Source organism: Convolutriloba macropyga, chromosome 5 (assembly GCF_964194025.1).
Source record: "Convolutriloba macropyga chromosome 5, txConMacr16.3, whole genome shotgun sequence".
Taxonomy (NCBI): Eukaryota; Metazoa; Xenacoelomorpha; order Acoela; family Convolutidae; genus Convolutriloba; species Convolutriloba macropyga.
In genome coordinates this window covers 61,540,179-61,567,015 of record NC_134472.1, presented here as the reverse complement: position 1 = coordinate 61,567,015, position 26,837 = coordinate 61,540,179, and the positions used below count along the sequence as shown (strand labels likewise).

The 26,837-nt window shown below is 35.9% G+C and overlaps 1 protein-coding gene across 21 annotated transcripts; it reads left to right on the top strand.

Moving 5' to 3' along the window:
* The first annotated feature begins 294 nt into the window (after positions 1 to 294).
* LOC142340152 (uncharacterized) lies at positions 295 to 26,767 on the top strand. 21 transcript variants are annotated; one of them, XM_075390646.1, is made up of 7 exons: positions 295 to 439; positions 814 to 919; positions 3,094 to 3,266; positions 6,684 to 6,893; positions 12,977 to 13,325; positions 25,763 to 25,928; positions 26,411 to 26,767. In XM_075390646.1, the coding sequence occupies exons 2-7, from the start codon at positions 883 to 885 to the stop codon at positions 26,691 to 26,693; spliced, it is 1,218 nt and encodes a 405-aa protein (XP_075246761.1). In that variant the 5' UTR covers positions 295 to 439; positions 814 to 882; the 3' UTR covers positions 26,694 to 26,767. The 21 variants fall into 21 exon arrangements, with proteins under 21 accessions (XP_075246761.1, XP_075246755.1, XP_075246752.1 ...); XM_075390640.1 differs by having other exon boundaries at positions 795 to 919; XM_075390637.1 differs by having other exon boundaries at positions 783 to 919.
* Positions 26,768 to 26,837: the final 70 nt, after the last annotated feature.

Below are 26,837 nucleotides of genomic sequence, written 5' to 3'. Positions count from 1 at the left end.
TTCATAAGACTGTCCCTTCAGCCCCGGTTCAATCCCTTAGTAACTCGATACTTCAAAAAGCATTGGTCTAATATACACATCAAACACGTACGAGCGGGTTTTAAAATTCTAGATTTCTTCAGTGCCAGGTTTTACAATCTCAGATTTTTCTGCATACGGTGCCAGATTTCAAACTTTCAAGTTCGTGTTTCTCGCAAGCTTACGTCACTCTGATGAAGTCACTTTGCTATATGACTAACATCTCGAGCCGGTACGCCATTATCGATTATTGCCAGGTTTTCTCCGTGACTTCATCAGAGTCACGTAATCTATAAAACAATGTATCGGGGCAAAAATATTGCGGGATATAATAAACAGAACTTGATGAACACAATTATTTCGCGACATTTGTAACCAATCGGAGAAATATACGGCAACTATGAGAAACAACTGTTCAAATGTTCTAAGAAAAGAGTGGATTTGCTCAATGCACAATCCCCCTTCCCAGTGCCCTTCATATCCATCCCCCTCCCCCGCTAATACCTTAATAACTTATGAGTTGCTGGGAGCTAAGAATTCTAGCCGAATGGGCGTTTAGCAGAATAAGAAAAACAAGAATTCTAGTCGTATGCTTGAACTACTTTAGTCAAACAGCATGAAGTACTAAAAAATACACCGAATATAAGAAATAGTGATTTAAATCAGTCATGTTCTTGATTATCTATGACGTGGAATTTTTCGACTTTTGGAAATTTTTTGGAAAGTTCTATGCACATTAAGATGGGGAAGGGTGGACAGAATAGATCCAAGAATAGATCCAAGAACTGAATACAGAGGAAAAGCTGAGCGACTATTTCAAAATGTAACAGATATTTCGTGAAGTGAACAAAAAATTCTGTCCTGATGGTGGCGCTAGATTTGAAGAGAAAGTTGACAGCACGAGAGTCTTGTTCAAATGCTTCAGCCGTGAACTGTATATTCAAATTCCTTAAGAATCCCCCCATTGCAGCCCCCCATCTTAAATCGGAAATTTTCTGTGGCTACCCCCTCCCCCCATATCTGCTATTCACCCACTTTAAGCGCCATGCTTCCCCCAAGTTACAGAGCAAGTTCAATTGCATAAAAAATTCGTATTTAAAATATGCCACGTGCGCTCGGGGGTTGCAATGCAGGGGGGGGGGGTCACAAACGGAAAATATCTTTCCCATCAAACTTTTTGGGTTGCAAATAAAAAAGATGATTTAATAAATAAGGCACAGCATAAGGCACTGCAAGCACAAAACTTTTTCTATTTGGTTTACAAAAATTATCTTACTAAATCCATTTGGTTTTAAAAACGTTTTCTTCTAAATTCACCAGTAATTTTGTCACTTTATATTTAAAAAATGGCTGTTCAATGCAGGAGTACAAGAGCATAATTAGAACTTTCTAAAATGTCAATGAAGGAGTTTAATAATAGAAAGATTATTTTTAACGGTTCATTTATTTTTAATTTGGAAAAAAAATCATTAAAAAAATTCATGAGAACGCTTTTTCGGTCCAAAAATATAATAAAAAAATTGTTTTTCAGTGCAGTTTTTTTAGAAATGTTTTGTATTTTATTCATCCTTAGTAAACAGCAAAAACGGTGTGCAGGTAAGCAAATTTTGGAAAAATTGTGCAGGTAAATTTTACCAGCACATGGCCTAATTAGGTAAATTTACCTATACATTATATAGTGTGTAACCGTGTCCATTTTTCTAGATGTTTCTCGAAAAAGGACTACTGTAAAAAAAGGAATACTGTACGGTCATATTTGTCAAAGTTAATATTGGGGTCTTCTGATATGGACATCAATATCTTTTCAGTTTGTGCAATCCCCCCCAACCAGCTTATTGGGTGCATATTGCAACGCCAGACCCACATGCCGTTTTTTAACAATGATTTTCTGTCTAGAGACAAGTGCTCGGTATTTGAGGGGTGCATAACTTAATGGCAGACAAACGGAAAAGATCCGGTTATCAAACTAAGTGTAAAACTTAAAGTGACAAAATTATTTAATTTAAAGCGACAAAATTCCAGGTGAATTTAGTAAAAAACGTTTTATGGATTTAGTAAAATAATTTTTTTAAATCAAATAGATAAAGTTTTGTGCTCGCAGTCTTAATTTTTCAGGTAATTTACCCTTAGAGTATCCTTACTGTGAAGGTAATTTTTTAAAAAATATATATGGTAAAATTTGCAGGTAAATTTACTTTAAGTTTTTCTTGTGCGGATAAATTGCAAGTAGTTTGTGCAGGAAGACTGTATGAATTTTGCAGGTAATTTTACCTGACATTGCAGGTACATTCAGGTAACGTGCAGATAGTGGGCAGGAACGCCAAAACACGCACGTGCACATTTCAGGTAAGTTTACTTGCGATTTTAGTTATTTGTGCCCGCACAATTTTTTCTGTGTATCTGTTCTGTTTTTATTAAATAAATTTTTGAAATAAAACCCAAGAGTCAAATTTTAAATCCACTGTTCACAATGAAAAGTAAGTATAACTGGAAAACAAATTTAAGAAATTATTTAAAGTTTCAAAAGAACGTGCCACGTAGTACCTCCCAACAGTCAAAGTCCCTGTGGCTCTTTGAGCACAAATTTAATTTTTTAATGTTTTCTAACTTTTGTTTCTGAAAATGATTTCTTGGTTTCTTTTAATCCCTTGTTCGTTCAATCCTTTGCCATCCTTTGTCAGATTTTGCAGGATTATTAATGTAAACAAGTGAGTTTTCAAAAATAAACTAGCAGATACATGTAATTTACACCGGCTATCTGACAAATTGACAATTTTTTCAAAAAGCTTCCATTTGTGGGAGAATACATTTGTGAGCTTGTATGGTTATAGTTGTCACTGAATGTACGTACTATTCTAATATATTGGTAATTATATAAGATATTTAAATTTTGAGTTTCATCATAAACGGCGTTCTTCGAAACCAAAGAAATATGAATGATGCAAGAATTTTTTTAAAATCTTGGTTGGAACCAATTATGGCCCCTAATTCCTATTGGCTGATAAATATTTTTGCTACCAAAGTACAAAAAAGTAATAACTACAAACTTAATACTACTAAGATTCTCGTATGCAGAATCAAAAGCAGACGCAAAAAAACTACGTGGAGTTGATAGTAAAGATAGTGTTGACGAGGACTGTTTCATGACAAAAAGGAGTGCTGCCGAGAACAGTGTGAACTCTACGCGATATCAGAGTGTACAAGCAGATGCAACTATTCAACCTTCAAAAACAACCGCAGCCACAAATGTCAGTTTAAACTTTTTTTAACTGCTCTCAAACGATATTTCTAGCAATTACTCTCTAAACCTGTCGTAATTTTTGCGACTTAAGAAATTTTTTGTATAATAGGTTTTCAAACAAGAGAAGTATTTGGTTCCTCCAACTTTTAAGCGTTCAAAATTGTCAGTATGTATGGTTTTTAATTGCTCTTGAACGTAATTCATAGCAATTATTGTAAACGTGTGTGTCTTTTTATGCAAAATTTTCGCTTGACAATTTTGACTTTTCGAGCAACTTTTACGCCCTTTACTTTTTGCGTTTCGCGTGATCTAAAATTCTCTCTCAATCACAATTTCAAGCAGCTGAACTCAATTGGCGGAAATTTAATACTAAAAGTCAAATGAAAAGTGCCTCGAAACTGGTGCCATTTTTTTTACTTTAAATCTTAATAGTGGTATATGTTAACCTCTAATGTGGTTATTTGAAGCCCACTGTAGAACAGTCCCATTTAGGCTCCCCTCCCCCCCCCAATTGCAACAAGCTGCAATTGATTAGAGCTCCCACTAGTCGTTCAAGAGCAATTCTTCCGACGTTTAGTCAGTTATGTTCAAAATATTGCAAATGCCTGTATGTTGGTATTTCAAAAGTAGACAATCATCGGCATGTTCAGTTTTCAGTAGCACAAATTCGTTTATTATAGCTGCGAAGCTGTCACCTGAGCGGACCTATATTGCGGTGCTCTTGGTTTTTTTACAATTCAAAGAATTTGAATTGTATTGGGGCGCTGCCCTGTCTTTTTACAATTCCAAGAAATTGAATTGTATAGCGGCGCTGTCTTTCTTTTACACATTTTCCAGATATTTGAATTCATATTGAAGTACTGGTTTTGGTCAGGTTAAAACAGGAACGGAGCCAAAAAGCAAGCAGTTTTGCTTCTGGAAAAATTTCACTCTAATTTTAAAACAGAGTTAGAAAACGGTGTTTGGACAAAAATTCGCTTTCTTGCTAGTGATTTTCTGTTCACATGCGGCAATTTTATTTTAATCTTTGCTGTCTTTTCAATTTTTTTGGATCGGATTTTTTTCTAAAGGGTTTTCCCAATCCATTCATAGTTCATTCTAGGCCTAGTATTTTGTTTGAACTAAATTTAAATTTCTCGCTAGTAGCTTTTTGTTCACATGCAGCATTTTGACATTGATATTCCGTTTTTTATCTGATTTTTTTGTAATGGTTTTCCTAATTGATCCATAGTACTTTCTTGGTCAATTTTTTGTTTAGTCTTTGAAAGTTCTTTGAATTGTACGTCAGGACTTAACCTGCTATGTTTTTTGTTACGTCGTCTGACGCTCTTTTTTGTTTTTTTTGTTTGCTCACAAAGCAGAGCTAAAAATCTCATTTCTTTTTGAATGATTTTTTCTTCTCACTAACGCTTTTGCGTGCGTAACTTCATTTCTCTCTCTCTCTCTCTCTCTCTCTCTAGCCAAACTTTTTTGCGCGATTAGATTTTGATGATAAGTGACCAACCTCACTCAATAAAATGACTTTTGCACTTTAAAGCTTAAGTTTAGTTTGAACTAGTTGGAGGTCAAAGTAACCCATATTTGTATTAAGGTCCGTATTAAAAAGGCTTTTGCGGATAGATTTTAAAAAAGCGTGCTTAATTTATCGCTGAATGTTTTTTCATATTTTTGTCAGCGGCGTCGATAGCTTTTTCAACTTATATCTGTATCCGTTTCTAATTCGGTTATACGGCATGGAAATCTATTCTTTCGCAGCTATTCTGGCAATCTGCCGGCTATGTTTTGCTAAGTTTTCAAAAATCGTAATTTGTCATTGTGTCTAGTGCTTTGCAGTTAAAATTTGTGTGCGTGTCGTCATTTTTGCTTTTAGGTCAATTGCAAGATTTACCTCACTCAAAAAATTGACTTCTGAACTCACTTATGCAATTTTAAACTTTTGAACATTTACTAGTTAAAGACCAACAGTGTGCATTTAAGTAGTGCCAAACTTATTTGAACTAGTTCTTGAGTATTAGTCTTGAGGTGTGTGATTTCGAATATCAATTTTGAAAAAAGTTTTTTAGTGCTTTTTCCTTTTAGACCGTGTGTGTCATGAAGTTGACAGTCCAAATTTAACCCAATAGTTTTGGTGGTCTATTAAAGGACTGATGTTCAATCTGCCCATTTTATTTCTATAGTTGTTTCATTTCATGGAAGGCCACAAGCGTCTCTCGCGGCTATTTTCCAGTAATCTGCTGGCTTTGTTTTTACTATAATTTTTATTGGTGAGGTTTTCCACAGCAAAACACCATGTAATGCCATACAGCAAAGTTGGATGCTAAATAAACGAATCAGATGTCACATGTTACAATTTATCAAATTGAAATGCTATCCGACCACATCATACAGGATTTTTTGGCATCGGTCTATGTCTTATGTACCATATATGACCTTGTATGATTTCCAAAAATTTTTTCGATTTCAACGGGAATTGAACTTTATGCAGTTTTTTGGCTTTCAATTTTTTTAATAGTTTCTTTATGATTTCTAACAATGCATACAAGATCTTTGTACTATGAAATGATACAAACCATATATGACCCAGTATGACATCAAAGATAGTTGTATGATCGGTGACCCGTGGTTGGGATTATAAATTTACAAAACTGCCAGCGTGATTGGTCGTCAAACGTAAGAAATCGATGAGAATGTTAAGTTTATGATCGTAGGATTTTGTCGGTATTTTCAGTTTGTGATTAAAAAAATAACGAGCTTATGTGTTTGTTTTCTTATGATCGTTTTGAATTTCCGTGAATGAGAACTAATGAAATTAGTACATATAAAGTTTGTTCTGTCTTTTACAATTTGACATTTGACTTAAATTATAATTTAATATCACACACAATTTTGTCAACGAGGTACAGAAAAAGAAATTCAATAATTTTCCTCAATCTGTTAGAAACATTGTCCCAAAAATTTTGATATTCCTGCGAATAGTACGTTATATAACCGACAATTTGTACGTTCCAAAATAAACATACCTCAAAATTCCTATTTGTTGAACAGTTGAAACCGATGATTTCTTGCATTCTAAAACCAATAGTACCAAACTTTTTGTACTCGCATAACCGACTATTCCAACGAAACCGAGCATTCCGCATCTTTCTTAAGTTTGAGACTGAACATAGCAAAGATTGTTTATAATTGTTTGGTCGTTTTTTCCTCAGTACTTTTCCTCAGTAATTTTTGCCTGTATGATCTGATTTGGGTTTTTTTGATAGTCGCAGAACAGCCTGTGTTTTTTATCGCAAAAAGCTGATAAGATGCGAAGATATGGGTTCTGGTAAATAATGTAAGACGTCTCAGATTTTGATTCAAAGATATATTTTTTTGCCTTTTTGTCTTTAAAAGCTCTTTGAGTCAATCTATCATTCGTTGTTTTAAGGTATCAGAGACGTGCAGTCAGTGTAGCCAATTAATTTTGGAGAACTCGGAGGATGGGAAGTGCTGTAAGTGTTGGATTCAGTGGAAAAATATCTGTGGTCGAATGCCATATGCCAGTTGCACAGCCTGTGGCCTCACTCTGACTGGTCTCATTGTGGCCAATATTGCATTGATCAAAGTGCTGAACTCAGTCGATGAGGCATTCAAACTGGTGGGATAATTATTCACTACATTATGTATGGTTCCAATGTAGTTCCAACCAGTGAAGTTGAGAAATAAAAATTTTAGAGGCGGACTAGCTTCTTTTTTTGGCAGGGGGAGGAAACATGTAAATTCGAAGGTATGACAATTAGGGCAAATATTGACATGTTTATTAATAGCCGCCGTCAGCCTCTCAACGGCTATTATTTAGGCACCACCTTTTTTTTTAACTCGCTTTACCTTTTGATCAAGTTTTCCGTTTTACATAAGTCACAATTTTCACGTTTGACTCGTGACTTGCCTCGCTCACTGTTTTAACTGTATGTTCTTGTACGCATTGAATAAATTAATGAGGTGAATATGGTCAAAGTCAAAAGAGCAAAATCAAAAGAAACGGGATAAACATATAAAGCCCGGTCATTAAGCCATAGTGCATTAGGTTGTCAAAGTTCATTATAGCCATTGCTCGCTGGCATTAATATTAAGTAGAGATCAGTTTAAAAGCTGAGTTAAGCGTAATTTTAGAAGCAAACTGAATATGCAGAATTTGCACACCAAACAATTAAACACTTTGACACTTAGAAAAACTCTGTCAATTTCTATCTCCTAGTTTTTTCTGTTTTAATCCCAAAATGCGTCAAGCGGGACAACGGCGGAAATTTTCCGACAATTTGCCGACTATAATAGTTGATTAACAACCGCCAGCGTTTATTATTTCAAGTTGAAACGATTGAAACCACTTAGGCTAAGATATTCTGCTCTCATGATAAAAACAAAACAATTTCTACGTATGCAGGATATTTTCTGTTAATAGGTCTTTCAAAACATATCCCAAGAAGGCAGCGTTTTCCGATATTGTTTATGCATTTGGTACCAATTTCCTTTATATTATAACTTGTGTTGTTGTTATGTTCACCCGATAGCATAACCTTCGAATTTTTGGAAGTTCCCTAAGATCTTAACGTCTGTCAGAAAATTTTATTGAGTTTATTTTTAGATAGAGATTTAGGAGATTTTCCATCCCCCCAGCTCAGTTGGTGCATTTTATTTGCATCCCCAGACAGACGTTTCATATTTTTTAGAGTTTTAATAGTGATTCACTATGAAATAGCACATGCTCTATAACTGGGGGCGTATAATGTACTGGGGGCACAAACGGAAAAGATCCAAAGATCCGAGATTTAAACTGGCAAAAGCTGAGCTCTTCTAAAAAGAACTTTCTGGCATCATTTGATTTTTGCGTCTCATTTGAAAAGTATTTCAGACTCTTAATTGCAGGTTTTTTCCTGCTCCTTAATGTTTTTGCACTAGTTTTAAGGTACTTTAGGTAAACCATCTGATGGTCATTTTGGAGTTCATTTAAGCTTTTTTAAGATTGCTATATTTTTGTTGTAACTTAATTGTAAGCTGACCACCCAAAAAAGACAATGAAAGAGATTCTTGCTCAGATTTGTTTGCTCGAACATCCACCTAAAACAAATAATTTAACAAAAAAATCACAAATCAATGTAGCGAGTTTTTAGGTCGCCGAAAATGTGAGTTTTAAAGACAAATTTCACGATAGCTGGAAGTCTGTTTGAGGGCCGGATAATTTTAATTGCTCTCGAACGAAATTTGAAGCAATTATTGTAAACGTATTCGCAACTGCTGTCACTACAGACGATATGATCTTGGCGAAGGGGCACTGGTTGCTTACTTATTTGCGCTAACTTTTTTCTTGAGTATTCGGTTCCACCTCAGCATAACTTAATTGAAAAACTCTTTGTTCAAAGTACAGGCCCTTCATTTTGAGAAAAAAATGAAACTTATGTCATTTCACCGTGGTTCACGGTGTGGGCCTAATCTACATTGCCGGGGCATTTTTCCCAAATTTTTTTCGATGTTTATCATAACCTTAAAAGATTTACATAATTTACATTTTGTAATTATTATAAATCAGAGAACCTAAAAAATAAAATTTATTAATTCTTCTTGAACGAAATTCAGAGCAATTATTGTAAACGTGTGTGTCGTTTTAAGCAAAATTTTCGCTTGACAGTTTTGACTTTTCCCGTGAATTTTACGTCCTTGACTTTTTGCGTTTCGCGTGATTAATTGCTCTCAAACGAAGTTTGTAGCAATTATATTAGTCCTGTTGGTCTTTTTTATGCAATTTTTCGCTTGACCGATTTTTAGTCTGACGCTTTTGACTTTTCGTCCTCAAAAATGGGATAAACAGGTAGCGCCCAGCGGGCATTAAGTGATCTTAGAGCCTTTCAGCTCTGTCTCACAGCTCAAACTGTTCTGGAGACTTATACTTATACTTATGGTGTGAAGGGCGGTTTTTAGAGGTTGAGACAGCCCCCCCCCCCTGTTGACCCCCCTATTTCCTCCACCCCCACCGCGCTGTTTCCCTCCTAGCCCAGTGTTGACCCCCCATGAGCCCCTGGTGCACCCCCACCCCCCCCCCCCCCGTGGCTAGCTACTGACGAAGCCAACCGCTCGCCGGTCGTTTGAGAGCAATTCGCCCGACGTTAGTCGGTTATGTTCTAAAATTCTCTCTCAATCACAATTTCAAGCAGCTGAACTCAATTGGCGGCAATTTAATACTAAAAGTTAAATGAAAAGTGCGCCAAATCTGGTGCCTTTTTTCACTTTAAATATTAACAGTGTTATATGTTAACCTCTAATGTGGTTATTTGAAGCCCACTATTGAACTTCTTAGTGCCCTTTAGGCTCCCCTTCTCTCTCTCCCCCCCCCCACCCGACTGAAGCAGGCTGCAATTGATTAGAGCTCCCACTAGACGTTCTAGAGCAATTCTTCCGACGTTTAGTCGGTTAAGTTTGTTCTCAGCACAATTTGACTAGCCCAATTATATCTGTAAAATAATCTTTGCACCATAATTTTAAACTAATCTCTAAAAACTTTGATTTAGAGTTTCATCATCTGGGCTTCTTATCACCCGCATAGTTTTGTGTACTGTTGCCTGCCTAAATATTTCACAGAAAAGTGATGAAATAATTTCATAGTTGTCAACATACGGTGTCCAAGGCATTAACAAACAGATTCTCAGGCTGTTTGAGACATCGAGGAAGGAAGGTAGAGAGAGGTTTTTTCTTATTTTGCACCCATGTCGCTAAAAAGTTGCACTTGGGCTATCAACTGAGGGCTTTTGGGCTAACTTACCAGAAATACTTTTCTCTCAATTTAATGATCTCAAATGATTTCTGATAATACGTTTTCTGGTGATACAAATATTTTCTACTAGAAGAGCGATGAGTGCGAATTAGAGCTGTTCCTGAAATTACTTAACAATTTATCTCTTTTCAAAAAGTTGTGGCCTTTAACAGACGTTAACTCTGTGCTAATATCAATCACGTGATCACTATCAATTCAAAGAATTGGATCTCACTTCTGCTTACACATTGATAATTTTTCCATTTCTGGAAATTCAGGAAATTTTGGAAAACACTTTCAGCTGTACTCATGGACAAAAGTGATTTTAGGCGATTGAATAAGTCCTTGTGATTACAATTAAACAGACAAAATTGCTCTTATTATAACTTGGGCACCTGCTTTTTGACGTATCCAGTTGTTGTCAATGAACTGAATAGAGGACGAGCAAAACCACTAAAATCCAATGCCAAAAATTCGTATCCTAATCTATCTATTTTCAAACCATAAGCGTTTTTTTGCACGATTTTTATTTCTGATCTATTATGGGATAGTTTTACGGGACAATTTTATCCGACAGTTTTGATCGTGTACTCCTGTCGGACAAAAAATTATCTACATCTGGAAACTGATTAATTGCTCTTGAACGAAGTTCATAGCAATTATTTTAAACGTGTGTGTCTTTTTTATGCAACATTTTCGCTTGAAAATTTTGACTTTTCGAGTGACTTTTACGCCCTTGACTTTTTGCGTTTTGCGTGATCTAAAACTCTCTCACAATCACAATTTCAAGCAGCTGAATTCAATTGGCGGCAATTTAATACTAAAAGTCAAATGAAAATTGCACCGAAACTGGTGCCATTTTCATTACAATTCAAAGAATTTGAATTGTATAGGGGCGCTGTCTTTTTTTTACAATTCAAAAAATTTGAATTGTATTGGGGCGCCGTCTTTTTTTACAATTCAAAGAATTTGAATTGCATTGGAGCGCTGTCTTTTTACGACTCGAAGAGGAGTATTGGAGAAGTCCTTTTTTTAATCAATTTTATTGGAGTGATTTTTGAAGCGGGAAATGAAACTCGTGAAAAAATTTGGATTGATTTTGGTGATGAACAAAACTGAAGAGCGGAGCGAAAAGAGCGTGGTTTTTGTTCATACCGCTGTTTTTGAGAGAGCGAGAAATTGATGTGTGAAAAAATTTTCTCTAAGTGACCGAAATATTTTTGTTCACGTGCGGCATTTTAATGCAGTTTTTTTTTCATTTATTTTGGTTAAGAGTTTTGATTATGAATTTGATTTAATTTTAGGCTGGTTTCAGTATTGGCCTGAAGGTTTCTGGAAAATCGTATGAATTTTATGATAATTCGGAGGTTTTTAATGTATTTTGCTGATTTTCGGGCTAATTTTTTCCTCTTTTTGACGATTATTTTGTTTTACTGGTTCAAATGTGTGTTAAAGAAACCCCTTCCACTTGAGAAAAATTTTGATAGCAATTAGTTGCAGTTTTGTGGGTAAGAATCATTTTTTGTTGAGAAACTTGACAAAAAAATGGCGAAAATTGGAACTATTTTTCTTATTTTTTTTGCAGTTTTTCGTTTTTTTTCTCTGTTTTTAGCTAAGTTTCTTTGCCTATTATGACTTGCCTATTGTTTTGAGAGCATCAAGATTCCCTATTGGCTGATGGGAATTTTTCTTTGGGTTTATATGTTTTTTGAAATATTAAAAAAATTTAGTAACTTTTTCCAGCTTTTCAGTGAAAGTTGTTTTTAAGAGCTTTTTTTTCATATTTTAGCCTTAAAGTATTTTTTTCAAATTGCACATAAGTGGGTTTTTTAAGTACTAGTTGTTGTGATGAAGTTATTTTTGGCAGAGATCGTTTTTTCGGGATCTCAATTTATCACAAAATTTGATCAGGCTTTTTATCATATTTTAACAGATTTGATTTTATTGTTTTTACTTTTTTTGTTTCATGACTTTGTTTCAAGATGATCATAAATTAGTGAAGGCACGTTTTGTTTGATGAGTAGTTGGATGGCGTTTAAGAGAAATTTCACGTCGAGTCGTTTCCGGAATTCTTACGGCTATGTTTTTTTAAAGATCTGTTCACACATTTTCATGATTTTTGAATTCAAATTCGAGTAGTGATTTTGATCACGCCGAAACAGGTAGTGGAGCGAAACAGCGAGTGGTTTTGCGGCGTGAAATTTTTTCGCTTTAAATTTAAAGAAGAGTAAGAAAACGGAGTTTGAACAAAAATTCGCTTTCTCGCTAGTGTTTTTTTTGTTCACATGCGGCAATTTCACTCTGATTTTTACTGTTTTTTCAATTTTTTGGATCGGATTTTTTTCTAAATGGTTTTTGCAATCCATTCACAGCTCATTCTAGGCCTAGTTTTTTGTTTGAATTAAATTTTCATTTCTCGCTAATGGTTTTTTTGTTCACATGCGGCATTTTGACATTGATTTTTTGTTTTTTTTTCTTATTTTTTGATCTGATTTTTTTAAAATGGTTTTCTTAATTAACTCATAGTCCATTCTAGGTCTACTTTTTCTGTCTAGTCAATGAAAATTCTTTGAATTCTACGTCAGGACTTGTCCTGCTATGTTTTTAAATCTTAATAGTGGTATATGTTAACCTCTAATGTGGTTATTTGAAGCCCACTATTGAACTTCTTAGTCCCATTTAGGCTACCCTCCCTCCGTCCTCCCCCACCCCCCCCCCCCCCAACTGAAGCAGGCTGCAATTGATTAGAGCTCCCAGTAGTTGTTCGAGAGCAATTCTTCCGACGTTTAGTCGGTTATGTTTACAATACTGTGACAAAGTTTATTTTTTGGTAACGAAAAATGTAGCTTATCTTACGCACAAAATCGGGAACTCTAATTTCCTAAGTATGAACTCACTCCACCCAATTGGGCAATTCAGTTAAACTTTCTGTTCAGATAGACGATGACGAAAGAGTGTACCAGTCTATCAGAAACGCGATTATGAACATTACAAATGCGGTTATCTATTCACTCTACGGTTTTCTCCTTTTCGTATTCTTTGTCGCTTTCTTAGCCTCTGGCAAGAACAGAGACCTGCTCCGCAGATGTAGGAAACTGAAACGTCACATATTTGCCTTTATTATAATTTGCATAGTTATTCTGGGAGTTTTCTTAACCGCTTCGTACAGTGTTTCATTGGTTTTGGTTTTACCTTTTGCTGTTGGGAAGTTGGGCGCTGTTAGTTGTCACAGAACGGTGGACTTGTACGATCTTTACAAAGAAGTGTTGCCGATCAATATTACAGGGAACACTGTTTTTCATTTGTTCCAAAATTGGGTTATTATTTTCATCTTGAACCATTATAGGCATCAAAGTGATCTATAATGGGCATCAGTGTACATACAACTGAATGTCAAGAACCCGGGCCGAGGAATTTGGCCAAAATTATGTAAGATCAGCGGCAAATAGCGTTGACAAGTCGAAAAATTCACCGCAATTTTCTTACATAATTTTGCGTTGAATGCGTTGAATTTTTGTCTTTAAATTCAACGCATTCAGCGCAAAATTATGTAAGAAATGGCGGTGAATTTTCCGACTTGTCAACGCTAGTTGCCGCTGATCTTACATATTTAGCGTTGAATTTAGCGTAGATCTTACATATTTAGCGTTGAATTTAGCGTAGATCTTACATATTTTTGCGTTGAATTTAGCGTTGATCTTACAAAAAATCAACTCGTAGAACTCTGGGTATAGGACTCGAACCACTGTCCTCCTGTTTACTTGTCGCCCCTTCTACCATTGCGCCACCGTACCTTGGTTTCCTTAAGAGCCGAAATCCTTATAAAGCGTAGATCTTACATATTTTGCGTTGAATTTAGCATAGATCTTACATATTTTGCGTTGATTTTAGCGTAGACCTTACATATTTTGCATTGAATTTAGCGTAGAACTTGCATATATTTCGTTGAATTTAGCCTAGATTTTACATATTTTTCGTTGAATTTAGCCGAGATCTTACATAATTTCAACGTATTCAACGCATACCTGAAAAAAATCAACCTTAAATTTGTAAGATCTACGCCAAAATTCAACGCAAAATAATGTAGGATTGGCGTTGAATGCGTAGAATTTATGTAAGATCTACGCTAAATTCAACGCTAAATATGTTTGATCTACGCTAAAATTCAACGCTAAATATGTAAGATCTACGCCAAATTTCAACGCAAAATATGTAAGATTGGCGTTGAATGCGTTGAATTTATGTAAGATCTACGCTAAATTCAACGCTAAATATGTAAGATCTACGCTAAAATTCAACGCTAAATATGTAAGATCTACGCCAAAATTCAACGCAAAATTATGTAAGATTGGCGTTGAATGCGTTGAATTTATGTAAGATCTACGCTCAAGCGTAGATCTTACATAATTTCAACGCATTCAACGCCAATCTTACATAATTTTGCGTTTTTTAGCGTTGACACCTCGGCCCGGGAATTAATTATAGTGTGGATTCAGTTAAACTGGTTCAGTACTGTACAAGATCTGCGATCATGTCGCTTTTCAATTGCTCTCGAACGGAAATTGAAATAATTACTGCAAAAGTGTGTGTCTTTTTACGCAATTTGTTTACCGTTTTGACTTTTACGCCCCTGACTCATTGTGTTTTATGTTTTCTAAATTTCTTTCTCATTTTCATTTTGGAGATGTTGAAATCAATTGGCATCAGTTGACTACCAAATGTCAAACAAAGTGCGCCGCAATTCGGTCCAATTTTCACTTTAAATCCTATCAGTGGTATATGAAAACCTACAATGGCGTCAATTTAAGCACCTCATTGAACTTCTTGATCAATCTGCTCCAGTATAACTTCACCCAAATGAAGCAGGCTGCAATAGATAAGGCTCCCCACAGCTGTTCAAAAGAGGTTATGTTTAGACTTGGCAACTCTTGAATCACGTCAATCACGCTCTTGTTTAGACAAGCTTTAAATACTGTTGACCATGATTTGTTTGAAAATTTTTTAGAAACCATACAGCGTAACCAGAACAATTTAACAACCATGACGTGCATTTCATTGCAAGAGTAATAACTCACCAAGACGTGAAACCCTGAAAACCGTTTCCAATCATAACACCATTTGAAACTTCATTTTGATATTGCCAAATGAGAAAAACAAAACACCTCTGACGCTTTTAGATTATGACTATATGTTTTTGTCTAATACGCGAAGTATTTTATATCAAAATGTTCTTTTTAATTGCTCTCCAACAAAGTTTGTAACAATCATATTTATCATGGGGTCTTTTTTAATTGCTCTCAAACGAAGTTTGTAGCAATTATATTAGTCCTGTTGGTCTTTTTTTTATGCGATTTTTCGCTTGACCGATTTTTCGTCTGACGCTTTTGACTTTTCGTCCTCAAAAACGGGATAAACAGGTAGCGCCCAGCGGGCATTAAGTGCTCTTAGAGCCTTTCAGCTCTGTTTCAGCTCAAACTGTTTTGGAGACTTATACTTATACTTATGGTGTGAAGGGCGGTTCTGAGAGGTTGAGAACCCCCCCCCCCCCGTTGACCCCCATCCCCACCGCGCTGTTGCCCCCCCACCCAACCCAGTGTTGCCCCCATCAGCCTCCAGTGCACCCCCCCCCCCCCCCCCCGTGGCTAGCTCCTGACGAAGCCGAAGCCAACCGCTCGCCGGTCGTTTGAGAGCAATTCGCCCGACGTTAGTCGGTTATGTTTATTTATTCTGTTTCTGATTCATCGATTTTTTGTTTCGCCCTTTCGACTTTTGGACCTCAAAAATGGGATAAACAGGTAAAGCCGGGGGTATTAGGTGGTTAAGCAGCTCTCTTTGAGAATTGCGCTTTACTAGTCTGTCAAAATATGCGATTCACCAGAGCTTTTTTGAGGAGTAAATTTCATGATACGTAGGGAAGTTCTAAATTTTAACAGCTTGATCCCCTCAGTCATCCCCCACACTACCCCACGTCCACCCTCAACCACCTGGCGATTTTGACACCCTCTCGTCGGGCCCTTCCTACATCATTGACTTCCATCCCCAACGCTTCAACTCCCCTAATAATAGCCTCCTAGACCCCATCTGGTCACTACGAAGCCAACTGCTCGTTTGAGAGCAATTCGCCGGACGTTGATCATTTCAGCTGCCCCAGAATTATGAATAAAACTTCAAAATGACGTAATTTCTTGGAAATTTTAGTTCCAAAATCCGGTTTCCCAAATCTCGTGTTATGCGTTTTCTAGAACTTCTGTACATCACATTTTTTTGCAACTTTTACTTAATTTGCATTTCCCAACCGTGATTTTTGATGAAGCGTAAAAGTTGACTGATCTTCAGAATTCACAAAAATTGTGTTTTTTTAATAGCCGCGAAGCGACAGCGATAATTTTTGGGGATAATCGTGGTTTCTTACAATTCAAAGAATTTAAATTGTACTGGGGCGCTGTCTTTTTTCAAGATCATTATCGAGTGGTGATATTGATCACGCCGGAACCAGAAATAAAGTGCAAAAGCGAGTGATTTGCGGCGTGAAATTTTTTCACCTTTAAAATAGAGTGAGACGACGGCGTTTGAAAAAAACTCGTTTTATCGCTAGTGGGTTTTTGTTCACACGTGGCAGTTTCAATTTAATTCTTACTGTTTTCCTAAATGGTTTTCCCTAATCATTTCAGAGTTCATTTTAGGGCTAATTAATTGTTTGAAACAATTTTCCATTTCTCGCAATTGGTTTTGTGCTCTTATACGGCATTTTGACATTGATTTTCTTTTTTTATGTATTCTTCCGACTTTTTTTAAATTGGTTTTCACAATTCTTTCATAGTCTGTTCTTAGTCTAGCTTTTTGTTTAGACAATAAAAATTTTCAGATTTTTAAGTCAGGATTTGTTCTGCTATGTTTTGTTAATTTGCTTTACCTTTTGATATCTTTTTTCATTCTACAAAAGTCACGATTTTCACGTTCGACTTCCGACTGACCTCACTCACTGTTGCAGCTGATTAGAATTCAATACTTCCACCTATTGAGCTACGCAAGGTAGTGAACACGGTTAAAGTCAAAAGAGCAAAATCAAAAGATCAAAAGAAACAATATAAGTTTATAAAGCGAGGTCAAAACGTCAGAGTACATTAGGTTATCAAAGTTCTTTGAAGCGATTATTAGCTGGAATTGGTATTCTGCCTGAAAGCGTTCAGTATAAAATCTGATAAAAAGGTTATATTAAAATTTAGCCGATTAGGCAAAACTTGAGCAGCAATTAAAGAAAATTGACACTATCTCATTGTTCTCTTTCTCTGTTTCAATCCCAAAGTGCGTAAGGGGGGGCAACGCGGGCTATTTTCCTGCAATTTGGCCACTAATCTTGTCATAATAATTTTGCCATTTAATTTTTTTAGGAACAACTCTCCCTTATCCCTTGGGAGTTTGGAAAGAAATGTTTGAAGGTTTCTCAAATACTAACAAATATTACTTTAAAAAAATTTTGCTGATTTTTGTGCTTTCTATTTCGATTAGGCAAAGTTTTGTATAAAAGTAATTGCTATTCAAAAAAAAATTTGAGAAGTCATAAGGTTATCAGTTTTTTAACAGCCGCCGTAAGCCCCTCAACGACTTTTTTTAGGCGCTCTCTTTTCTACAATTTACTTTTAAGTTTTTATCACACATTTTTACTTTTAAATGTTCATTGAGGAAATGCAAGCCTGCATGGAGTTTGAAATGATTTTCAGTTTAATGACTGGTTGCCCTCAAATGATTTTTTAAATTTGAAATAGTTTTTTGGTATGCCAATCGTACTACTAGCAGTGTTGATATTCTCAAAACTAAATGTGCTATTAGCCTACTCCGCACCTCACATTCTCAGTAAGCCGAATAAAACAATGTACTAAAATTGCACGATGTAGGATGTATAAATTATCTAATCCTCGTAAGAAAAACGTTATGCATGTTAAATTCATCTGGCTATGACAAATGCATCAATTAAACGCGAATTGTCCATGCACACAAAATGTTTTTGATCACAGAACGGCATTGGCAACAGAAGCTATTGAACTGTATCAACTGACTTTTTTCGAATTTTTTATTAAGCATATTGTTTAGCATCATTCAAACGCTGATAGTTAATGAACTCGAACAGTTAGTTTTAATTGATATGCTGAATGAGTGCCTTTATCCTCGAACATCATTCCTTTTTCGGCCAGTCGCTTGAAGTTTTGTTTGAATATTGTTCAGTGTCACTTATTGAAACATTTAAGGATTTCCTGGTTATGTATTATGGTGGCAAAATAGCGTTTGGCCTCAGAGGAACGAGTGAACTTGTTATGTGCAACTAGCTATTGTTTCGCCTGATCTGAACTCGAAACCAACAGTATTTTACACCATGGTATGTGAGTAACTTCTTTCACGGTCTCTATAAAGTTTTCTTTCGCACATTTCTTGGTCGGGAGAAGAGCTTCTTTGAGCAAAAGTATTAACTTTTCAATGAATGGCAAGTTTTGAAGAAGCATTTTTTATAATTTTCTCTGTGTCGTTTCTTGGGTTTTGTAGTTTTCATCTTGCAGCCGAAGTGCGTGAATGTTTTGTCGTTTTGTATTATTCGATATGCAATGATGAGCGTCCCTTTTAATTGTTAAGTCAATAAATTTAATTCTCTCTTCTTCTTCCGAAAGCAAATTTCTGGGTGTTGAAGGGTTCATAACTGTTTTTGGCTCTTTGTATTAAAACTTCCACAAACTTTTAAAAGACTTTTTTGACATTTGTAAGCTGTTTTTTGTCTACCTTTTTGTTGATATCTTCGAGAGATTTTTTTCTTCTTAATTTTGTCATCTCACTATTATTTGTGTGCAACGTTCAAACTTGCTAATGAAGTATCAGTTCAGGAAGGCAGAATTTTGCTTATGAAGCATCCGTTCATGTTTCCCTCAAGAAGAGTGGTTTTCATCAACACTTCCCTGATTGCGCTCTCCTGCTTACACCTAATTCTCAGCTGGATCAACTGCAAGAAGAAAGCGCTGATGTTCATTTTGAAAACTTTCAATTCCAATACTGTGAGCAAGCTGACAGCCTGGCGGATATCTGTCTTGTCCAAGGGATGTCTAAAATTACAATGATCTATGCACGCAAACCCATTGAAGACGTTTTAGATCATTCAGATAGTGAGTAACATAGAAACGTGTTTGGGATCAATGCTTCAAATAAAAAACAGAAGAAGTTAAGAGAATAGCTGATCATGGTCATTTCAAAGTTATCAAATAGGTATATTTCTCAGAATTATCATCGCCAAAGAGTTCTTTTGCAAACAGTTGATGCTTTTTGTCTCTTTCAGTTGTGAAGATGAATCTGATATACCTGGTTCTGCTCTTTATTTTAGAGAAGTATATAAGTTCCTTGCCGCAAATAAAAGCAAACAGAACAAAAATTTGAATTTCTGAGGTACGGCTTTTGATTAGGCTCTCAAAGAGATATCAACTGAAAAAAATGCTGCTTCGGAGCAACTTTGGACTTTCTTTGCAAAGAACTTGAGTTCAGTCGATGACGCTGATGTTCAGACGGTAACTATATTTCCAACAATTTTTATTAACACGGAAGTTGAGGTCGTCAAACTTTAGAGTTTGAGTCAGATGATGATTATCTACGGAGAGTTTCAAAGCGCAACGAGAAGCAACAGATATTCTTTTTTGAAGTGTTGTGCAGAGGATCTGACAGATTACTAGACGCTGATTATACCCTTCTGACTACCTATCGTTGTGTCCCAGGATTTGGAGCCTCAAAGGTATGACAACGCCTCTTTTTCGTTTTTCTCTGTTACTGTTGAACGAAAACAAAAAGGAAATCATAGGAAATACTATTTTTTCCTTCTTGTTGCCGCCCTATTGTACACTAAAATCAATTGAAGCTTTACTGTTGTCTTCCAAGTAAAGCTTGGAAGTAAAGCTGGAAGTGTCTAATCCAAGCATTGATTAGACACTTCCAGTCTAAAGATTTGTTACCAGAGAAGCAAGCGGTCACAGCTTTCACGGGAATTGCAGCAAAAAAAATTCAATGAATTACACTTCATTGTTTGTTCTGACTAGGATTTGGAACTTCTTTGCAGAGTATTTTCAAATATCACCAGCTGTCTTTAGCACACATCGCTACCAGCTAATTGCGCTCAGAGTTGTCATATTTGATGAGTTTTTTTGTTGGTTGCATTATACTTGCTTATAGTAATCAGAGATTTTGACAGTTACGGGGAGTTAATAGGCCTTTCGGAGTTGATACTGCTCTTTGTTTCGGGGACCTTGTGCAGCTGAAACCCGTTAGAGCCAGAGACGTTTAGAAAAAACAGATTGCAATCGCTCTGTTTATATCATTTGATCAAGATGGTCCCTGTTTACTTAATTCGTGGTGACGGAAAAAAGTGGCAGCGAGAAAAGTCGTGTGGTGAACTCCTAAATAGCCTACGTTTGCTGGACTGACTTCAAAGGGTATTGATCTTCTAAAGTGCCTTATTAACAGGCCAATCCCTAAAGGCATCTCATGGTCTTGTCGAAAGTTCGTCAATGTTCGGAAATAAAATCAACACGTTCAATGTCAGCAGGAAGGTCCAAATTGCAACATTGTTGCCCTAGACAAGCCGAAAAGTGAGATGTCTGACAACAAAGAAGTATATTCTAAATTGTAAGCTGTTGCAAAACAGATGACTGAAAATTCGACATGTGGGCTGGATTCTACACCCCTTGCTTCTGTTACTTTCAATATAGGGTTACAGATAGAGTCGATAAAAAAAACTTGACTAGTCAATCGAGGTCTCTTAAGAGAGCTGGGTCAGACAAACTCTGAAGTAACCGTTGTTTGTTTACTTTTTGATGACAAAAAATGCAGTGAAGTCCTGAAATGGAAGTAAAATCAAATTTGCGAGATTTTCTTCTGAACAACATTAGCGGCCCTACAAAATTGTTAGAAGCTTCCGTTGTATCATTAACTCTGCACAGTTGAGCCACCTAATAGTTGAACAAAAGCAATTTTCCGTGATTCAAGCCTCCGCACTAATGAGTCATAAATATCAAGGTTAAATTGCTCACTTTGATCTAACAAAAGATTTCGAGAGAGCCATGCAGCTGTTGAGTCTTTACGTTATACTGGTCTGTCGATGTGTCGAAATGGTCTTTGTGAATGCTTGCTTGTATTGATCAAAGACTTTGACAGTTACGGCGAGTTAATAGGCCTTTCGGAGGTGTTACAGCTTTTTGTTTTGGAGACCTTGTGCTGCTGAAACCCATTAGCGACAGAAACGTTGAAAAACAGCAAAATTAAATCGCACTGTTTTAATTATTTGATCAAGATGTTCCCTGTTTACTTAATTCATGGTGACGGAAAAATGCGGCAGAGAGAAAAGTCGTGTGATGAACTCCTCGATCGTCTACGTTTTGCTGAACTGACTTCAGAATATATTGATCTTCTAAATTGCCTTGTATACAGGCCGATCCCTAAAGACATTCCATGGGCTTGTCGAAAGTTCGTCAATGTTCGGAAATATAATCAACACGTTCAATATCAGCACGAATGTCCGAACTGCAACATTGTTGAGTCAATAAGCCGAAACCGAGATGTCTGACAACCAAGAAGTATATTCTAAATTGTAATCTGCTGCAAAACAGATGACTGAAAACTCCTGTGGGCTGGATTCTACACTCATTCCTTCTGTTATTTTCAATATATGGTTGCAGACAACTTCGATAAGGAAATTTGGTTAGTCAATGGAGCTGTAGGTGTTTTAAGGGAGTTGATTCAGTCAAACGCTGAAGTAACGGTATAGAAGTATCCGTTGTATCATTAACTCTGCACAGTTGAGCCACCAAATAGTTGAAGGAAAGCAGTTTTCTGTGATTCAGGCCTCCGCAATAAAGAGCCATAAATATCCAGTTAAACAGCTCACCTTGATTTAGCGACAGATTTCGAGAGAGTTATGCAGCTATCGAGTCTTTACATTATACTGCCTGTCGAGGTGTCCAAACGATCTTTGTAAATACATCAGTGGTAGTTTTCATGCGCATCAATCTAAAACAAACAAGAAAACAAAAGGTGAAATGATTTGATTGAGAATAAATGGCAACACGATTTTCAGTTTGCCTTTTGAAGCACTGAATGCTTCACCATTTAATTGTCTGTTCTACAATGTCGAAAGCTTTCAAAAGTGCTTCCAACATAATGAAAAAATCTTTTCCTTTAAACGGTGCTCAATTCTTGTGTTTGCTGAAACTCAGCTACTACCCGAAAACTCTGAATCATTTATAATAACGGATTACAAGCAGCACAGAATTGACTGGCCTGCTAACTCCAGAATTCCTGCAGGATTTATGTTTTTTGTCGAGTCTTTTCTGTCAAAAATGTTTGACAAAGTGTGCGTAGAATGTACCTAGTTTTGTAAGGTCTCATCAAGCTAGACAGATTGTTTATAGAAGTATAGGGATAGCTGGCGCTATTAATGGCCTTCTCTTAGTTTTTTGTTTTGTCGTCAAATTTTCTGGTTTTGACCACAGTACGTCACAAAAACTTCAAAGCTACGTTAAGATCATTTGTGCTTTCAATTTTATTTGAATTGCGTGCTTAGCGTCATTTTTCACTTTCATTATAGCCTGTTTTTTGATTATTCGTGTGATTATGTTTTTGGTCACGATTGTCTTTCCTCAATCTCAAAACTGACTTCCTCTCTCTGCAATTAAATGTTGTATACTTTAATTAAAAATAGAAAAATCTAGTATGTGAGTGTAACTTTTTCTGAAGGTGTTTTGCGCACCAAACTGAAAGCTTTAAAAAGTTATACATATTCATTGAAAAAGACAACAACATTTAGCAAAAGAAAAATTTGGCTGCTTTTGACTATCTTTTTCAAAAATGCAGATCTACGAAGCTAATGCCGCCATTTTCTGGCAATTTGCCAGCTAAGTTTGTGACGGCCACTTGTGTGTGTTTCGACAATTTTACAATTTCTCGCTCCCTCTCGATACACTTCGAAGCAATAGTTGAAGCAAAGTAACTGTTTGTTTTCAGTCTTCAAAGAATTCTTTTTGTTTAATTATCGACCACGGGTTGCAATGTTTACAATTTGAGATGAAATACTCTGGTCTATATATTGACCTCAATATCCCCAGTTATCATCATGCGAGGCTTCAATGATCAGACAAACTGAAAGTGTTCAGTTTTTCAAAGCAATGGCTGTAAGCAACTGGCTTCCACTTCAACATCTCGTGCATTTATAGCAACTGATGATGTCTTTGCAAAACAGCAGACTGTTTTGCAGTCTCAATTCTGGATTCGCTTTTTAGTTTCCCACAATCAAATTTTGTTTCTTTTTAAGTTTCTTGATTATAAATGAGGAAAGTTTTGTTTAATTTCTTGAAGAATGTTTGTTAACTTTCACGTTCTCTGTTTTAGTGCAGTGCTTCGAAGTAGTTCCAATTGAGTCTTCTAAATTTAATGTATTGGTCCACAATTGAAATTGCAGTACTTTAAAATTTTTTGCATTGTAATTAAGGACTGTTATGTGCAGGTGGGATAAATTACCTCAAAAACACTTGTACGCTGGATTGAAACAAAAATCCTCAATGTAGTGAAGAAAAAAGCTCAAATCGAAATTAGCCGAGAAACAAAATATTTTTCAGATTGGGAAGCCGACGGAAATACTTCCTGTTTTCTTAATAGCCGCGAAGCGACAGCGGGTATTATGGGGACATCGTGTTTTTTTTGCAATTCAAAGAAAGTGAATTGTTTTGGGGCGCTGTCTTTTCGTTAAGATTTGACCACATCTTCTCATGATTATTGAAGTCAAATTGGTACACCTTCTTAAGACATGCACAATCTTTACATCTCGAAAAACTTGCAATATAATGCAAAAACGTTGAAAGACAAAGAGTTTTTGGTAAATTGACGAATTTGAAGTAAAATCAGAAACCATTGCCAAAATGAAATCTAAAAATATGAATATGTTGATAAGTGTTATGTTAGTACAATGAAAGAACCACATTTCAAAAATGCTAAATTAATCAAAATTCTAACAATTTCTCCGACAACCTTGGAGTTTTTTTTTATCTTTTGATGGCGTTGTTCTGTTATTTCGATATTTTTTTGCTCTTCACTTGATCTTCTTTTTTTTCGTTGCTTTCTATGCATTAAAGCTGAACATTTCGGAGCCTACAGACTTCGCAAACAGTAGCACAATTTTTTTCAAACATCTCTTGTTTTTATTCAGAAAGCATGGCCGGCAGATTACCGTAAAATAGCAGCGATAGACGCTTGTGGCCTTCAATGAATTGAAACATCTAAAGAAATAAGATAGATAAGATTGATAAGATTGAATTTTAGTGTAGAGTGAGAAAGCAGTGCCTGCACAAAAATTTGCTTTCTCGCTGTGGGTTTTTGTTCACATGTGACATGTTCGCGCTGGTTTTACAATTTTATCAATATTTCGAATCGGATTCTTTAAAAAAGATTTTCCCAATCAATTCATAGTCCATTCTAGGTCTAGTTTTTGTTAAGTCAATGAAAAAATCTTAATTGTAATTGAGGACTTTTCCTGCTAAATTTTTTAGTTCGTCGTCTCCATCAATAACTGTTACGACCTGACTTCTTGAAATTTATTTCTTTTCAATTTCTATGAGTTATACTGCTTTGGAGTTACATTTTGTGTGTGTGACGTCATTTTTTCTGTATTTAGGTCAATTGCGTGACTTAGCTCACTCAAAAAATGACTTCTGAACTCACTTAATGAACTTGAAATTTTATGAACATTTACTAGTTAAAGGTCCTTAGTGTGCATCTAAGTGGTGCCACACGTATATGCCCTAATTCTTGAGTATTAGAGTATTGAGTTTTTGATTTCGAATTTTAATTTTGAAAAAGTTCCATAAAGGTTTTTTCTTTATAGAGCGTATATGTCTCATAAAAATGACAATCCGACATTAACCAAAAAGTCTATTGGTCTATTAAAGGACTGGTGGTCAATCTTATCTATCTTATTTCTTTAGCTGTTTCAATTTATTGAAGGCCACAAGCGTCTATCGCTGCTATTTTACGGTAATCTGCCGGTCATGGTTTCTGAATAAAAACAAGAGATGTTTGAAAAAAATTGTGCTACTGTTTGCGAAGTCTGTAGGCTCCGAAATGTTCAGCTTTAATGCATAGAAAGCAACGAAAATAAAAAGAAGATCAAGTGAAGAGCAAAAAAATATCGAAATAACAGAACAACGTCATCAAAAGATTAAAAAAATTTTCAAGGATTTCGGAGAAATTGTTAGAATATTGATTAATTTTGGCATTATTGAAATGTGGTTCTTTCATTGTACTAACATAACAAAAATCAACATTTTCACATTTTTAGATTTCATTTTGTCAATGGTTTCTGATTTTACTTCGAATTCGTCAATTTACCAAAAACTCTTAGTCTTTCAACGTTCTTGCATGATATTGCAAGTTTTTCGAGATGTAAAGATTGTGCATGTCTTAAGAAGGTGTACCATGCTATGATTCACTTGGGATATTTTCATGATTGTTTTAAAACGGAATTGTAATCTTTTGATTTAACTATATCAATCTTCAAATACGATTTCTACATTGATTCTGAGCGTGGTACTGCGCTTGTACCTTTACACACTAACTTTAACGCTCATGAGTTACTCTTGGGATTAGCAAACACGGAAAAGTTAATCTCGTGTCATTTTTCTCAAACATCATAAAAATAGTTCCCTGTCTAGTTCCCTTGGAGTGGATATCTCAACGTTGTCTGGATGTGACGTTTCTTGGTACCGATACAAAACTTCTCTGTGACCAGGAGAACATATCCACTTTTTGTTACTACATGAATCTAGTGGGTAACCAATCATTACTTCTGATGATTGCGATGGGCATCACTACTTCAGGGATGTTATTTTGACAAAAGCACTAATAAATCAAAACAATGTATGTAAATGTAACCCACACTATTAGTAGAGGCCTCGACTGTAGATGTTAGCATTTGATCAGACGATGCCTCACTTATGATACCTCATAGACTCGTAGACAGCCTTTGACCATATGCACTTTTACTAGTCAAAAGGAGTGTGCCACCGAGCCTTAATTATGCTTTGATCTTATTCCTAATTACTAGATCTTTATAATAGCACAATGCAATGCCTTTGTCTCTCTAAGATCATACATTTAGTCAATAATGGTGCGTTGTCTAAATAATATCCGATATTCAAAATGGGGCCTTTTCCATTTGTGCTCCCCAACCAGCAGTTTCATGGTTAGATTAGCATAATGCTATATACACATTACCTCAATGATTTGCTATAAAAAGATACATAAAGGGGGAGTATAAAGTAATGAGGGAATTCTGTGATAACGGAAAAGTTCCTGAAAGGTATTGCTGTGGGGTTGACAGCTTTTGGAGCCAACTATGCTTACGTCAGATCAGTTCGCCATTTGAAGAAGCCAACTGTCGAAAATAAAAAGAGTGCACCAGTTATAGACATATCAGTGAACAACCCGTCTGACTCTGTAGTGGAGAGTGAACAAACCGCAGGAGATGAGGTCTATTATCAGCTGGCAGACAAACCACACGTGGCAGATGAGAGCTTAGACAAACTAAGTGTCAATACTGAAGTCAACAAATGGCTCAAAGAAAACTTTCAGAAATTTAAATAATTTTTTGTACAACTTTTGCAGTCCCAGATCCATAAGTTACTCGCGTTTCGATTCAACTAATTTACCGTTATCCAATAAAATCTACAGTCTTCCGATATATAAATATACGCGCCAGAGCTTGCATTAGAAATTTATCTTTTTAAT